Source organism: Vipera berus, assembly GCF_964194415.1.
Source record: "Vipera berus genome assembly, chromosome: 4".
Lineage (NCBI taxonomy): Eukaryota > Metazoa > Chordata > Lepidosauria > Squamata > Viperidae > Vipera > Vipera berus.
The window spans coordinates 4099577-4115456 of NC_138206.1; the positions used below are offsets into that span (position 1 = coordinate 4099577).

Sequence of the window (15880 nt, forward strand, 5' to 3'; positions counted from 1 at the left end):
CGCAGATACTGCTCTAAGATGCCGATGACCTTCTCGGTACCCCCGTCGGTCTGAGGATGATGCGCGGACGAGAGGCAAACCTTAATGTCCAACGCCCGCATCAACTCCTGCCAGAAGCGGGCTGTAAACTGGGCCCCCCTATCGGAGACGACCCTGTCGGGAAGGCCGTGCAGCCGGAACACCTGTTGGATGAACATGCGACTAGTGGCGCGAGCTGACGGTAAGCCGCGACAGGGGATGAAGTGCGCCATCTTGGTCAACATGTCCACCACCACAAACACTGTCGTGAAGCCGGAGGATGGGGGTAGATCCGTCAGAAAGTCCATGGACACAGCCCCCCAGGGTCTCTTGGGCGTTGGCAAAGGCTGCAGTAAACCAGGCGGGGCCCCTGTCGCTGACTTGGCCTGCCTGCATGGGACGCAGGAGGTGACATAAGACTGGACATCGTGTCGGACTCGGGGCCACCAGAAAGTACGGGAGACCAGGTTCAGAGTCTTGAACAGGCCAAAATGCCCCGCAGCCGGGTTATCATGACATTGGCTGAGGACGAGTCCCCTGAGTGGCCCTCCTGGAACATAGAGCCGGTCACGATAATACAGGAGTCCATCCGTGACCGACCAAGGCGAATCTGGCCCCACCTCTTCCTTCCGCTGAGCCACCCACGCCTCCTGCTGCTGCGCCTCCCGGATCCGAGCCCGTATATCCACCGGCTCCCGTACCGCAGCAAAAGACTCGACGGGGATCACTGTCCTGGGCGGAAGCTTGTCTTCCACTCGGGTGTACTCGGGCTTCCTGGACAGAGCATCCGCTCTCTGGTTGTGCCCGCTTGGTATGTACCGCACCCGAAAGTCAAACCTCGCAAAGAAGAGGGACCACCGGATCTGGCGTTGGTTCAAATTCCGAGCGGTCTGCAGGCTTTCCAGATTCTTGTGGTCCGTCCGGACCTCGATTTGATGCCGCGCCCCCTCCAGATGATGCCTCCAAGCCTCGAACGCCGCCTTGATGGCCAGCAGCTCCTTCTCCCAGATGGTATAGTTGCGCTCCGAGGGATTCAATTTCCGAGAGTGATACGCGCAAGGGAAAAGGGTACCGTTGGGCGTCGCTGCCTGGAGTAACACGGCCCCAATGGCAATGTCGGAGGCGTCCGCCTCCACGACAAACGGCCGTTGCAGGTCAGGATGCTTCAAGATGGGCTCCTTCATGAAGGCGTCCTTCAAAGCTTGGAACGCCTGTTGTTCGGGGGCGTTCCACTGGAACCGAGTCTTCTTCTGCAGGAGCCGGGTGAGGGGGGCTGTCAAGGCAGCAAAGCCAGGGATGAATGTCCGATAGTAGTTGGCAAATCCAAGAAGTCGCTGAACATCCTTCACGCGACGCGGGGGTTGCCAACTCTGCAACGACTCAACTTTACTTGGATCCATGGCGATGCCCTCGGGAGAAATGCGGTGGCCCAAGAAATCAATGGTCACCTGGTAGAACTGGCACTTCTCCAACTTGGCAAACAGCCGATGTTTCCGGAGGCGCTGCAGGACCTGACGGAGATGCTGATGATGCGCTTCACGCGACGGGGAGTAAATCAGGATGTCGTCCAGGTAAATCACAACAAACTGGTCCAACAGATCCCGAAAGATGTCATTCATAAAATGCTGAAACACAGCGGGGGCGTTGGTCAGGCCAAACGGCATCACCGTGTACTCGAAATGTCCATAGCGAGTACCAAACGCTGTCTTCCACTCATCACCCGGCCGAACCCTGACGAGGTTGTAAGCTCCACGCAGGTCCAGTTTCGTGAAGATCTTAGCCTCCCGGAGTCGGTCCAAGAGCTCGGGGATGAGGGGCAGCGGGTAGCGGTTACGCACCGTGATAGCGTTGAGTTTCCGGTAGTCACAGCAAAGCCGTAACTCGCCCGACTTCTTTTTGACGAAGAGCACGGGCGCAGACACTGGCGAGGACGAGGGCCGGATGAATCCACGAGCCAAGTTCTTTGTCAGGAAGTCCCGCAATGCGGCCAACTCGGGCTCCGACATGGAGTACAAACGCCCCACTGGGAGAAGCGCATCAGGGACTAGGTCAATGGGGCAGTCGTAGGGCCTGTGCGGGGGTAATTGGTCCGCCTCTGACTCGCTGAACACGTCAGCAAAGTCGGACAGTACGGGAGGCAAGGAAACCCCTGAGGAACCCTCCACCTGGCCGGCACAGATATGGCGGGTGTGGTCCACGCACTGCAAACTTGGGAAGGTGACCAAGTTCTGAGACCAATAGATCTGTGGATCATGCGCCCGGAGCCACGCCAGTCCCAAGACCACGGGGAAGTGCAGATCCGAAGTGACGTAAAACTGAATGGCCTCCACATGGGTACTGATGGCCATACACACGGGTTGCGTGGCGGCCGTGATAGGCCCGGACAGGAGCACTCGACCATCGATGGTCTCCACAAGCATGGGCGGATCCACCGGACACTGGGGAACAGCCCATTTGGCCACAAAGGCCGAATCCATAAAGTTAGTGGTAGCCCCAGAGTCAATTAAGGCATGGACCGGAATCCCCTCTGGCTTGCCAGGAAGGATCAGTCGTGCCTCCAAAATCAAATGCCGTGGAGGTTCACAGGCACCGTCGGAACGGCGTCGCTCGGCGTGATCGTTGTGGGTCGCCCGATCTTTCACACCGTCTAGATCGGGCTCGGGCCGTTTCCCGATAGCAAAGCAGGGGACTTTCTCGGAGCAGGCTTGGTCACTGACGCCCGCTGACGCTTCTTTGGGCAAGAAGCAGCCAAATGTCCAGGGTCCCCACAGTAAAAACACAACCCCTCCGATCGTCGTCTGTCCATTTCCGTCACCGATAGACGGGACCTGGCGGCACCCAGCTCCATTGGCTCCTCCCTCTGGACTGGGGGCTCACGCACAACAGGGGCGGCAGGGGTCTGTGGGGTGGCACGGCGACTCTTACGCTGCTGCAGCCGGGCATCGATCCGCAGACAAAGATGGATCAGCCCATTCAGATCTGAGGGAATGTCCACGCGGGCCAGCTCATCCAACATCTCCTCTGACAAGCCATCCTGAAAGGCATCCACGAGCGCAGCCTCATTCCAGGCGGAATCCTGGCTAAGCAGCCGGAAATCGCTGATATAGGCCTGTAGGGGGCGCTGACCCTGCCTCAAAGCTTTCAGACGTCGGGTGGCGGTCTGCGCCTTAATCGGGTCCTCGTACATGAGGCGCATATGGTCACAAAACCCCCCAAAGTTATCCAACAAAGGGCTAGGCTGTGCCAACAGAGGCGTGCCCCAACGAGCTGCATCTCCCGACAGAAGGCTCAACACGAATCCCACCTTATCTCGGTCAGTGGGGAAATCAGCTGCTCTCACGCTGATATAAAGCTGGCATTGTCCCAGGAAGGCAGGAAACAGTTCTGGTTTACCAGCAAATTTATCCGGCATAGCTAACTGACATTTCCTCCTGGGTGGGGGGGCAGCATGTACCTGAGCCTGCAGTTGTGCCACCTGAGTGGCCAGCAAGGTGAGTTGCTGGTTGAGCTGGGCATTCTCGGCAAGAAGCTGCTCCATCGTAGTATTAAGGGGTGGGTGGCTGAAAGCAAACTGTTCTGAACCAGCCCTCTTCTCGCAAACCCCTAATTAAGAGAAGAGTCTGGAAAGCGTCCAAGGCTAAAAGGCTTCTGCCAAGATTTAATTACGCAGTTAACAAAAACACAAGAGCTTGTCTTCTCAAGCGGAAAAGTTGCTTTCAGCAACCAGCCCCTCCCCAAACACTTCTTTTATAGAGAGCTCAGGGCGTGGTCTCCCTGTGCCTCCTCCCGAGGAGTCCCATAGTCTTTCTTTGTTTGTCCCTGCTCGTCTGCCTCCTGCGTCGGGCGTCCTTGAACAGGGCCAGCTGTGGGTCATCATCCTCCGCACTCTCGGGCTCACACAGCTGAGAAGAGATCCCCGGCTGAGGACTCTGCAAAGCCTCCAAATCATCATCAGCCGGTTCGTTTCCCTCCTCCCCCACATCTGAGTCCTCCGATACATCGGACCCGGCTGTCGGACCCACAGGCTGGCCCTGAGTCACAACAAAGCCAGACTCGCTTAATGACGGCAGGGTGTCAGCTAACAACCGCCGTGATTTCCTTAACCACTGCGGCTGAAAAAAGATAGCAAAATGAGGAGCAGCTCCCTTTTTTAGCCATGGAGATCTGAGGCTCAATTGTGGTCGTAAGCTGAGGACTACCTGTACCTATGTCCATTCTCCCTGCAGACATAAAATTGTTTGTTTTCTTGCAAACGTTTCATTACCCAACTAGGTAACATAACGAGTGTTAGAAGAGAGTGGGGTTTGCTCTCTGCAAGCAAGCTACTCGTGTATAAACAAGACAGCAAGCCCCACTCCCTTCTAACACTCATTTTGGTAACTACCGTAGTTTCCAGCGTATAAGACGACTTTTTAACCATGTTAATGTTTTTTAATTTTTATTTGGTGTGCGTTGGAAGAGGGGTAGTCTTATACGGCGAGTATAGCCCAAACCCTATAATTTAACAGGAAATGCAGGGGGTCGTCTTATACGCCCAGTCGTCTTATACGCCGGAAAATACGGTAGCTGGCTTTAATGTAAAGAGCCTTGGTGGAGCAGTGGGCTAATGCCTCCTTAAGTAACACCAGCTGCCTGCAATTAGTGCAGGTTCGAGTCCCACCAGGCTCAAGGTTGACTCAGCCTTCCATCCTTCCCAGGTAGGTAAAATGAGGACCCAGATTGTTGGGGGCAATAAGCTGACTTTGTAATAATGCCGCTTGGGGGGGCAAAAGCCCTAACAAGCAGGCATATACATAGAATGAAGGCTACTGCTAAGCTTGTAAGCCGCCCTGAGTCTTTGGAGAAGGGCGGGATATAAATGTAATTAAAATAATTAAAAAAAATTAATAAAACAACTGCAAGGAAACCACCAAGCTCAGAGTGCACCAAAGGCTCCACAATTCAACCCTGAGCTATAAATATTTCTCCTCTACTAGTACTGGGGATGTTCCTCAGTTGGGTCATAAAATGTCTGCAAGCAAACAACCCAGCTCAGAGAGCACCGAGGACTGCGCCAAAAGCTTCTTTGGACCTCCTAACATCAGAGCATCATCAGGAAGCGAGCACCGCGTAGATTTTCATTAATTAATTTTATCGATGGCTGAGATTCGGAAAAGCGTGCAGAAAAGAGCAACAAAGATGATCAGCTAAACCATATAAGGAACGGTTGCGGGAATTGGAGATGTCTAGTTTAATGAAAAGAAGGACTAGGGGTGACAGGACCAACAGTCTTCCAAGATTTGAGGGGCTGCCACAACGAAGAGGGAAGGGGGGGGTCAACCTATTCTCCGAAACACCTGAGGGCAGGACAAGAAGCAACGGATGGAAACTAACCAAGGAGAGAAGCAACCTGGAATTAAGGAGAAACTTCCCGACAGTGAGGACTAGTAACAAGGGGAAGGGCTTGCCTTCAGAATTTGTGGGTGCTTCGTCACTGGAGGAAGCTTTAAAGAAGAGACTGGATAGCCAGTTTCTGAAAAGGTTTAGGGTCTCCTGGATGAGTAGGGGGTTGGACTAGAAGACCTCCAAGGTCCCTTCCATCTCTGTTATTCCATTATCAAGAAGGATGAGAAACAATGGTTGGAATCTGACCAAAGAGAGAAGCAACCTGGAATTAAGGAGAAACCTCCTGAGAATGAGGACAATTAACCAGTGGAACAGCCTGCCTCCAGAAATCTTGGGCGCTCCATCACTGGAGATTTTTAAAAAGAGGCTAGACCAGGAGTAGGCAACCTTGGCTCTTTTAAGACTCGTGGACTTCAACTCCCAGAATTCCTGAGCCAGCATGGGGGAATTATGGCCCCTTCGTGACTTGTGGACTTCAGCTCCCAGAATTCCTCAGCCAGCCTGGGGGAACTACCGCCCCTTCATGACTTCATGACTTCAACTCCCAGAATTCCTGAGCCAGCATGGCTCAGCTTGGAAGCCTCTCCCTTTCTCCTCAGCATGGACTGGCTCAGGAATTCTGGGAGTTGTAGTCCACGAGTCATAAAAGGGCCAAGTTTGAAGACCCCTGGGTTAGACAGTCTCTTGTCTGAGACGGTAGAGGTTCTCCTGCTTGAGCAGGGGGCTGGACTAGAAGACCTCCAAGGTCCCTTCCAGCTCTATTCTATTCTAAGAAATTAAGCTGCAGAATCTGGTAAACTGATCAATCACGGCCTAATCCTTTTTCACCAGATTGGAAGACTGCAAGAAATCAGCGGCCTTTTGCCGGTGCAAAGGAAGAGGAATCCGGATCTCCTTACTTGGCATACGCTTTTTCCACCAAGGCGCACCAGAGTTCATTCTTGGAGTTGGAATGGCAGTAGATGAGTTGGTTATGGAGCGTCGGCAGGCGGTCGTCAATTACCACGTCGATCCACTGGCCAAAACGCCAGAACTGGAAATGGAAAATCCCGGCGTAGCTTTGCGGTTTTTCCGACGACCATTCCTGCTCTTTCCAATCCGGAATTACCTGCAGGAATGAAGGGAACAGACAAGAGAAGGCGCTCTTAAGAATACAGGGCAGTCCTCGACTTACGACCACGACGTCCATTGTTGAGCAAAGCCGTCATTAAGTGAGTCGCACCCCGATTTTACTGGGGGAAAAAGTGACTTGTTTTTCACAGACTTACGAACATGGTCGCGTGATCAAAATTCAGAGGCTTGGCAACCGACTCGTACAGATGACGGTCGCAGTGTCCCGAGATCACGCGATCCGCTTTTGCGACCGTCTGACAAGCAAACTCGATGGGGAAGCCAGGTTCACTTCACAACCGCGTGACTAACTTAACCACCGCAGCGATTCACTTAACAACGGTGGCAAGGAAGGTTGTAAAATGGGGCAAGACTCCCTTAATGACTGTCTCACTTAGCGACAGTATTTTGGGGCTCAATGGCGGTCGTACGTTGAGGGCTACCTGTAATTAATTAATGTGCTGTGTGAATCCTGTTACAGACTCTCTAAGAATCCAGACAATGTATAACACAACCGCACTGCCTCAGTATTTTTTTTCCAAGCTGAATGAAGGTAAACACACATTAAGTGTTAATTCCTTTTTCGTGGCTGGGGGGGGAAAAATGGGACAAACTCTACCAAAATCTCTCCTTAAAAGTCGATTAGCCCCTTGACGTGCTATAAACACCACTTAAAGAAATAAAAGAATGAAAGCCCTCGGTGGAACAGAGTTGAGCATAAAAAAATACCAACGTTAATATTTACGCTGATCTCTTTTCACGTAAGAGCTGTCAAAATAAGTAGGGGCAAACCGGGAGTAAATTCTAAAAGAATTTTTCTTCCAATTTAAAAAAAAAAACATCCAATATGATTTGAGCTAGAAAAAAAAAATCAAATCTTAGAAGGATTGTTGCCTCTTTAGAAGTCAATGCTGTAATTTTATCTTCCTTTGGTGCCCGATGAGAAAAAATAAATAAAAAGATATTTTTAAAGAAATCTGGGCGTTTCAAGCAGTGATTTACGGCAGACTGTTAGCATCCGTGATACATAGACCCTTCACCAAGACTACTTGATAAGGTTACGTATATTTGAATATAATGTGTTAATTTAATTTAATATATGGCGTCCATATATGCATCCCTTAATTTAATATATTGCATCCACAGATAAGCTTGCTTTGTCAGGTCAGTTTGTGATACAGTCCTTGCATTCGCACAACATGTTATGTTTAGGTAAAGTAAAGGTAAAGGTTCCCCCGCACATGCGTGCTAGTCGTTTCCGACTCTAGGGGCCGGTGTTCATCTCCGTTTCAAAGCCGAAGAGCCAGCGCTTGTCCAAGGACGTCTCTGTGGTCATGTGGCCGGCATGACTAGACGCCAAAGGCGCACGGAACGCTGTTACCTTCCCACCGGAGTGGTCCCTATTTTTCTACTTGCATTTTTACGTGCTTTCGAACTGCTAGGTTGGCAGAAGCTGGGACGAGTAACAGGCGCTCACTCTGCTACGCGGCACTCGGGATTCGACCCGCCAAACTGCCGACCTTCTGATCGACAAGCTCAGCGTCCTAACCCACTGAGCCACCGCGTCCCTTTTATGTTATGTTTAGACGGTGCTAATTATGATTAGCAGGGTGTGTGTGTGTGTGTGTGTGTGTATTGGTGCCTTGTGCAACCACAGCCAGTGCCTTGCATTTGTTTCAGATTCAATTACAAGAAGTCCTCAACTTACAACAGTTGGTTTAGTGACCTATTCAAAGTTACAACGGCACTGAAAAAAAGGGACTTATGACCATTTTTCACACTTACGACCGTTGCAGCATCCCCACGGTCACGTGATCAAAATTCAGAGGCTTGGCAACTGGCATGACGGTTTGCTGTGTCCCCGGAGGTCACGTGATTCACCATTTGTAACCTTCCCAGCTGGCTTCCAACAAGCAAAGTGTCAATGGGGAAAGCCAGATTCGCTTTCCCTGATCGACTGCAGCGATTCACTTAGCAACGGTGGCAAGAAAGGTTGTAAAACATTGGAGCTGTGACCAAGGGGGCCTTCTCCCGGGTTCGACTAATTCGCCAACTACGGCCTTATCTGGACCTGGATTCCTTACGTACAGTCACCCATGCCCTTGTGACATCTCGCCTAGACTATTGTAACGCTCTCTACATGGGGCTGCCCTTGAGATCCACTCGGAAGCTTCAACTGGTGCAAAGTGCGGCGGCACGGACACTCTTGGGAGCCTCCCGATACTCCCATATCACACCTCTCCTCCGTGCGCTGCACTGGCTTCCGGCTGCCTTCCGTGTGAAGTTCAAGGTGCTAACGATGACTTACAAAGCCCTACATGGCATGGGTCCGGACTACCTTCGGGAGCACCTTCTGCCGATGTCAGCACCCCACCGTCCTGTGCGCTCCCACAGAGAGGGCCTCCTCAGGGTGCCACCGCTCAAGGAATGTCGGCTGGTGGCCCCCAGGGGGAGGGCATTCTCAGTGGGTGCGCCAGCCCTCTGGAACACCTTACCAACAGAAATCCGGATGGCCCCTGACCTCCGTACCTTCCGTCGCGACTTAAAAACTTTCCTGTTTCAGCAGGCTGGCCTGGCATGATAGCGTTAATTGGGGTCCCAGTTTGTGTTCATTAGTGTTTCTTATTATTTTTATTGTTCGATCTGTATACCTTCCTTCCTCTGTACACCGCCCCGAGTCCCTCGGGAGAAGGGCGGTTTATAAAAACTAATAAATAAATAAATAAATAAATAAATAAAACAGGGCAAAATGTCACTCAACAAATGTCTCACTTAACGGCAGAAATTTTGGACTCTATTGTGGTCGTACGTCGAGGACTACCTGTATATTGTCTGAAAGGGTTCAACAAACCGGAGCAGGGGGTTGGACTAGATGGCCTCCAAGGTCCCTTCCAACTTTATTGTTGTTTTTGTTGTTATTGTTGTTGTTGTTGTTATTCTAACCAGGCTACAACTACATTGGGTATTCCAGGGCTCAGCAAAGTGTGAATTAAGCCATCATCTGAAGCTCTAATTTGGTTTACAGGCAGTCCTTGACTTACAACCATTCGTTTAGCGACCGTTCAAAGTTACAACTCCCTTGGAAAAAGTGACTTACAACTGATCCTCGCACTTTTGACGGCTGTAGTATCCCCGTGGTCTAAATTTGGACTCTTGGCAACCGACCCGTATTTACGACCGTTGCACCATCCCGGGGTCACATGATCACCATTTGCGACCTTCCCACGAGCAAAGTCCAAGTGGTCAGCTGGATTCACTTAAGCCACCTCAGGATTCACTTCACGGCTGCAGTGTTTCGCTTAACGACCGTGGCAAGCAAAAAGGTTTTAAACTGGGGCGTGCAACTCAGTTAACAGCGCCACCTTGCTTAGCGACCGAGCTTCTGGTCCCAGTTATGACGACGGATCGAGTAAGACCTGTATCTTTTGGGCAAGGCGCGTCGTGTGAACACGGCAATGAAACACAAGTCAGAAATATTTGTCTTTTTTCCCCCCGTTTTTATTTCAGAGAGTGCTTTTTTGTACAGTGGAAAACTTGAAGAGCGCAAGAATCCATTTTTATTTTCCAGGACAAAGAAAGAAAAAAGCCTCTGATATTAAAGAGAAGAATGTGACTTTGTTATGATCCAGGAAGAGAGTTTAAAATTGTAATCAAGGAAATCTAAGTTAAAGACGTTAAGCTGAGGACTCAAGACATCTATAAAGGCAGTCCTCGACTTACAACAGTTCACTTAGTGACCTATTCAAAGTTACAACGGCACCGGAAAAAGTGACTTACGACACTTTTTTCACACTTACGACCTTTGCAGCATCCCGGCGGTCACGTGACTAAAATTCAGACACTTTGGCAACGGGCTCCTATTTATGACGGTCGCAGTGTCCCGGGGACTTGTGATCCCCTGTTGCGACCTTCGGACAAGCAAAATCAGTGGGGAAGCCTCATTGCGGTGAGCCACTTAACAACTGAAGCAAGAAAGGTCGTAAAATGGGGCAAATCGCGCGTAGCAATTCTGTTTTGCTTAGCCACAGAAATTATGGGTTCCGTTGTGGTTGTAAATCGAGGACCGCCTGTAATTTATCAATTATCAAAAAGCCTTTTTTTCCCCCCTCTACCGATCAAAATATGACACAAGGTTTCTCTTTGGTTATCGATCCCATAATATTATACAATAGATAATTGTTATGGCTAATTTGAACACATTTTGTCATATACATGAGAGACACGTGCAGGTGGCTAATATATTCGTTCTTGGGAGGTTGTTTGCTGTTTTTATATTAGTAATAATGTAATAATTACGCTGAATTATATTACCTGTAAAGCAATCTGCAGATTACCTTTCAAATATGTGTCCGTGTGGGTTGTGGGTTGTTTTTTTTTGCCTTTTTCTGAGGTTTGCTTTATCTGACGTGGTCAAAGAGCTGGACCAGTTTACGTGTCTCCGAAGTGAAAACAACTTTGATATTATTGCTCCTTCAAAGCGTCTAGACCCGTGTTTCTCAACATCGGCAGTTTTAAGAAGGGTGGACTACGACTCCCAGAATTCCCCATGCTAGCCCCACACGTCTTCAAGTTGCAAAGGATGAGAAACACGACAAGCAGCGCTGAATACTGTCTTCCTAAACTTATTCTAAAAAAGCCAGACAGAGCAGCTTGCACACCTCAAAACGAAAAACGAAAAACCCAGCACTCCAACCACTTCTGAGCTTGACTTTTCTCCTAAGAGAGACATCGCTTCGTATCTTGAAAAAGTTGATTTTCGGAACTGCATGAATAGAAGCCCCTCAGCTCTAGCAACACGCATCTTAACATACAAGCAGACGGCTTTCATTGAACAGGTCAGGTTTGGCAAAATGAGGGAGGGAGGGAGGGAGGGAGGAGATGGCAGAGAGGAAGGGAAAGAGGAAGGGGAGAGAGGGTAGGAAGGAAGGAAGGAGATAGCAGAGAGAGGAAGGAAGGAAGGAAGGAAGGAAGGAAGGAAGGAGATAGCAGAGAGAGAGGAAGGGAAGGAAGGAAGACAGGAAGGAAGGAAGGAAGGAAGGAAGGAAGGAAGGAAGGAAGGAAGGAAGGAAGGAGATAACAGAAAGAGAGGAAGGGAAGGAATGGGCAAGGGAGGAAAGAGGAAAGGAAGGAAGGAAGGAAGGAAGGAAGGAAGGAAGGAAGGAAGGAAGGAAGGAAGGGAAGGAAGGAAAGAGGAAGGGAGGAAGGGAAGGAGAGCAAGGGTAGGAAGGAAGGAAGGAGATAACAGAAAGAGAGGAAGGGAAGGAAAGAGGAAGGGAGGGAAGGAATGGGCAAGGGAGGAAAGAGGAAAGGAAGGAAGGAAGGAAGGAAGGAAGGAAGGAAGGAAGGAAGGAAGGAAGGAAGGAAGGAAGGAAGAGAAGGAAGGAAAGAGGAAGGGAGGAAGGGAAGGAGAGCAAGGGTAGGAAGGAAGGAAGGAGATAACAGAAAGAGAGGAAGGGAAGGAAAGAGGAAGGGAGGGAAGGAATGGGCAAGGGAGGAAAGAGGGAAGGAAGGAAGGAAGGAAGGAAGGAAGGAAGGGCAACTACCAAGGTTCAACTTGCAGAGCGACCCGAGCAGTTATCCCTGGGCTTCTTAAGAGGCATGAAGAGAGGGCTGAAAACTATCATCCTTTACGGATAGTCCTCAGCTTACGACCATTTGTTTAGCAATGGTTCAAAGTTGCAACGGCACTGAAAAAAGTGACCTACGACCGCTCCTTGCACTTACGACCATTGCCTGGTGATCAAAATGGGGGGGCGGCGCCTGGCAAAAAGCATGTTATTAATTCTGAGGGCTGCAGCATCCCAGGATGGCCTTCTCAGCTGGCCATCTGAAAACTAAAGTCAATGGGGAAAAACGGGTTCACTTAACGACCGCCTGATTCACTTACCGACCGCTGCAAGATAGGGCGTAAAATCAGGCTCAGCTCACTTAATGACCGCCTTGCTGGCTTGTAGTAAGTCGAGCGCTAGCTGTAGTTTTAAGCAGAAGGCCATGCATAAAGGAATACACAAACACACACACACCCCAAAAAATGACTCCAGGCTCCTGGCAATTTATCCATATGCTGGACTCCATTCGTTCCAAGATAATAATCCAGCAATTTTCTGGAAGGGATGTTTCAAACAACCCTGCCGTAGACACACAGTTACACACCCAAACTATGTTTTCTCTCTTCTCTCTTTTATGTTCAGTGTTCCCTTAAGCTGCTAAGGACCCAATCCCAAGAGAGTTAATGCGCTCTTCCACACGGCAATTCAGGAACCACAAACTTATTCCCGCAGCCACAATCTCAGCGCATAAGGAGAACGCGTCCCTTCCTCTCTCGTTAGCACCCTAATGACGAAGAGAACGTGGGCTCCTGGGTGCTCTCCGAGCTGGGTGGTTTTCTTGCAGACGTTTCGTGACCCAGCTAGGGAACATCATCAGTGCTAGAAGGGAGGGGGGTTTATGGAGGAGGTGGAGGAGGAGGAGGAGGAGGAGGAGGAGGAGAACTGTGGGGTCCTTGGTCCTCTCTGAGCTGGGTGGTTTTCTTGCAGACGTTTCGTGACCCAGCTAGGGAACATCATCTGTGCTAGGACAAGGGGTTTGTGGAGAAGAGGAGGAGGAGGAGGAGGAGGAGGAGGAGGAGGAGGAGGAGGAGAACTGTGGGGTCCTTGGTGCTCTCTGAGCTGGGTGGTTTTCTTGCAGATGTTTCATGACCCAACTAGGAAACATCATCAGTGCTAGGACAAGGGGTTTGTGGAGAAGAGGAGGAGGAGGAGGAGGAGGAGGAGGAGGACGACGACGACGACGACGACGACTGTGGGGTCCTTGGTCCTCTCTGAGCTGGGTGGTTTTCTTGCAGATGTTTCATGACCCAACTAGGAAACATCATCAGTGCTAGGGCAAGGGGTTTGTGGAGAAGAGGAGGAGGAGGAGGAGGAGGAGGAGGACGACGACGACGACGACTGTGACGACTGTGGGGTCCTTGGTCCTCTCTGAGCTGGGTGGTTTTCTTGCAGACGTTTCGTGACCCAGCTAGGGAACATCATCAGTGCTAGAAGGGAGGGGGGTTTATGGAGGAGGTGGAGGAGGAGGAGGAGGAGGAGGAGGAGGAGGAGGAGAACTGTGGGGTCCTTGGTCCTCTCTGAGCTGGGTGGTTTTCTTGCAGACGTTTCGTGACCCAGCTAGGGAACATCATCTGTGCTAGGACAAGGGGTTTGTGGAGAAGAGGAGGAGGAGGAGGAGGAGGAGGAGGAGGAGGAGGAGGAGGAGAACTGTGGGGTCCTTGGTGCTCTCTGAGCTGGGTGGTTTTCTTGCAGATGTTTCATGACCCAACTAGGAAACATCATCAGTGCTAGGACAAGGGGTTTGTGGAGAAGAGGAGGAGGAGGAGGAGGAGGAGGAGGAGGAGGAGGAGGAGGAGGAGGAGGACGACGACGACGACGACTGTGGGGTCCTTGGTCCTCTCTGAGCTGGGTGGTTTTCTTGCAGATGTTTCATGACCCAACTAGGAAACATCATCAGTGCTAGGGCAAGGGGTTTGTGGAGAAGAGGAGGAGGAGGAGGAGGAGGAGGAGGAGGAGGAGGAGGAGGAGGAGGACGACGACTGTGGGGTCCTTGGTCCTCTCTGAGCTGGGTGGTTTTCTTGCAGATGTTTCATGACCCAGCTAGGGAACATCATCAGTGCTAGGACAAGGGGTTTGTGGAGAAGAGGAGGAGGAGGAGGAGGAGGAGGAGGAGGAGGAGGAGGAGGACGACGACGACGACGACGACTGTGGGGTCCTTGGTCCTCTCTGAGCTGGGTGGTTTTCTTGCAGATGTTTCATGACCCAACTAGGAAACATCATCAGTGCTAGGGCAAGGGGTTTGTGGAGAAGAGGAGGAGGAGGAGGAGGAGGAGGAGGAGGAGGAGGAGGAGGAGGAGGAGGAGGAGGACGACGACGACGACGACTGTGGGGTCCTTGGTCCTCTCTGAGCTGGGTGGTTTTCTTGCAGATGTTTCATGACCCAGCTAGGGAACATCATCAGTGCTAGGACAAGGGGTTTGTGGAGAAGAGGAGGAGGAGGAGGAGGAGGAGGAGGAGGAGGAGGAGGGGGAGGAGGAGGAGGAGGAGGAGGAGGACGACGACGACTGTGGGATCCTTGGTCCTTTCTGAGCTTGGTGGTTTTCTTGCAGACCTTTCATGACCCAACGAGCTAACATCATCAGTGCTAGGACTTTGGAACCTGCTCATAAGGAGAAAGGCCCTCCAACAAACAAAGTCCCTTGGATAACTCCAGTGGATTCCAGCATTCAGTCCCACTTCATGATCTTCCGTTTGGAAGGGCTCCCCAAAGCTTGGGTGAGAAGGAAGAGTCATCAAAAGTCCCAAGCACTTGGCCAAGCTCAGAGGAGCAAAAAAACAAAACAAAAACAAAACTACAACAAAAAGAACATTATCCCCTAGGGGGTTGAACAATCAATCAATCAATCAATCAATCAATCAATCAGAATAGAGCTGGAAGGGACCTTAGAGGTCTTCTCGTCCAACCCCCTGCTGAAGCAGGAGACCCTATGCCAGGGGTCTTCAAACTTGGCCCTTTTATGACTTGTGGACTTCAACTCCCAGAATTCCTCAGCCAGCATGCCTGGATGAGGAATTCTGGGAGTTGAAGTCCACAAGTCATAAAAGGGCCAAGTTTGAAGACCCCTGCCCTATGCCATTCTGGACAAATGATTGTCCAATCTCTTCTTGAAAACCTCCAATGATGAAGCACCCACAACTTCTGGTGGCAGGCTGTTCCACTGGTTAATTGTTCTCTGTCAGGAAATTCCTCCTTAATTCCAGGTTGCTTCTCTCCTTGGTTAGTTTCCATCCGTCGCTTCTTGTCCTGCCTTCAGGGGCTTTGGAGGATAGGTGGACCCCTCTTCCTTGTGGCAGCCCCTCAAATACTGGAATGCTGCTAGTCCTTCTTTTCATTGAACTACTAGACCTACCCAATTCCCGCAACTGTTCTTGGTATGTTTTAGTCTCCAAGCCCTTCATCGTCCTAGTTGCTCTTCTCTGAACTTTTCCCAAAGTCTCAGCATCTTTTCTGCAAGGTGGTGACCAAAACTGGATCCAGCATTCCAGATGTGGTCTTACTAAGGCTTTAGAAAGCGGTACTTAATACTTCACGTGATTACTAGAGCTAGAAAACCTGCAAGGTCCCTCCCCACTCTTGTTATTCTCTGTTCTGTATTATTCCAAGTGGCTTCCAGCAAAAGCAGCCACGTTTTGGGCGCCTCCAAGCAAAACATTCCTCCCATCTGGCAAACGTGTTGTGTTGAGCTTTCCATTCTACTCCGTCAACCAAGCGGAAAAAGTTTTAAAAAGCTTCTTTCAAACCTCAGATTTGCACAAAG

General features: G+C 50.6%; 1 protein-coding gene across 1 annotated transcript in view; it reads right to left on the reverse strand.

The window, feature by feature from the left end:
• Positions 1-15880, reverse strand: part of CAPN5 (calpain 5) — an 82741-nt gene that overhangs the window by 19055 nt on the left and 47806 nt on the right. The window contains exon 4 of the mRNA XM_081327827.1: positions 6303-6511. Coding sequence (XP_081183953.1) covers positions 6303-6511 — 209 coding nt within the window. The remainder of the gene's footprint in view (positions 1-6302; positions 6512-15880) is intronic.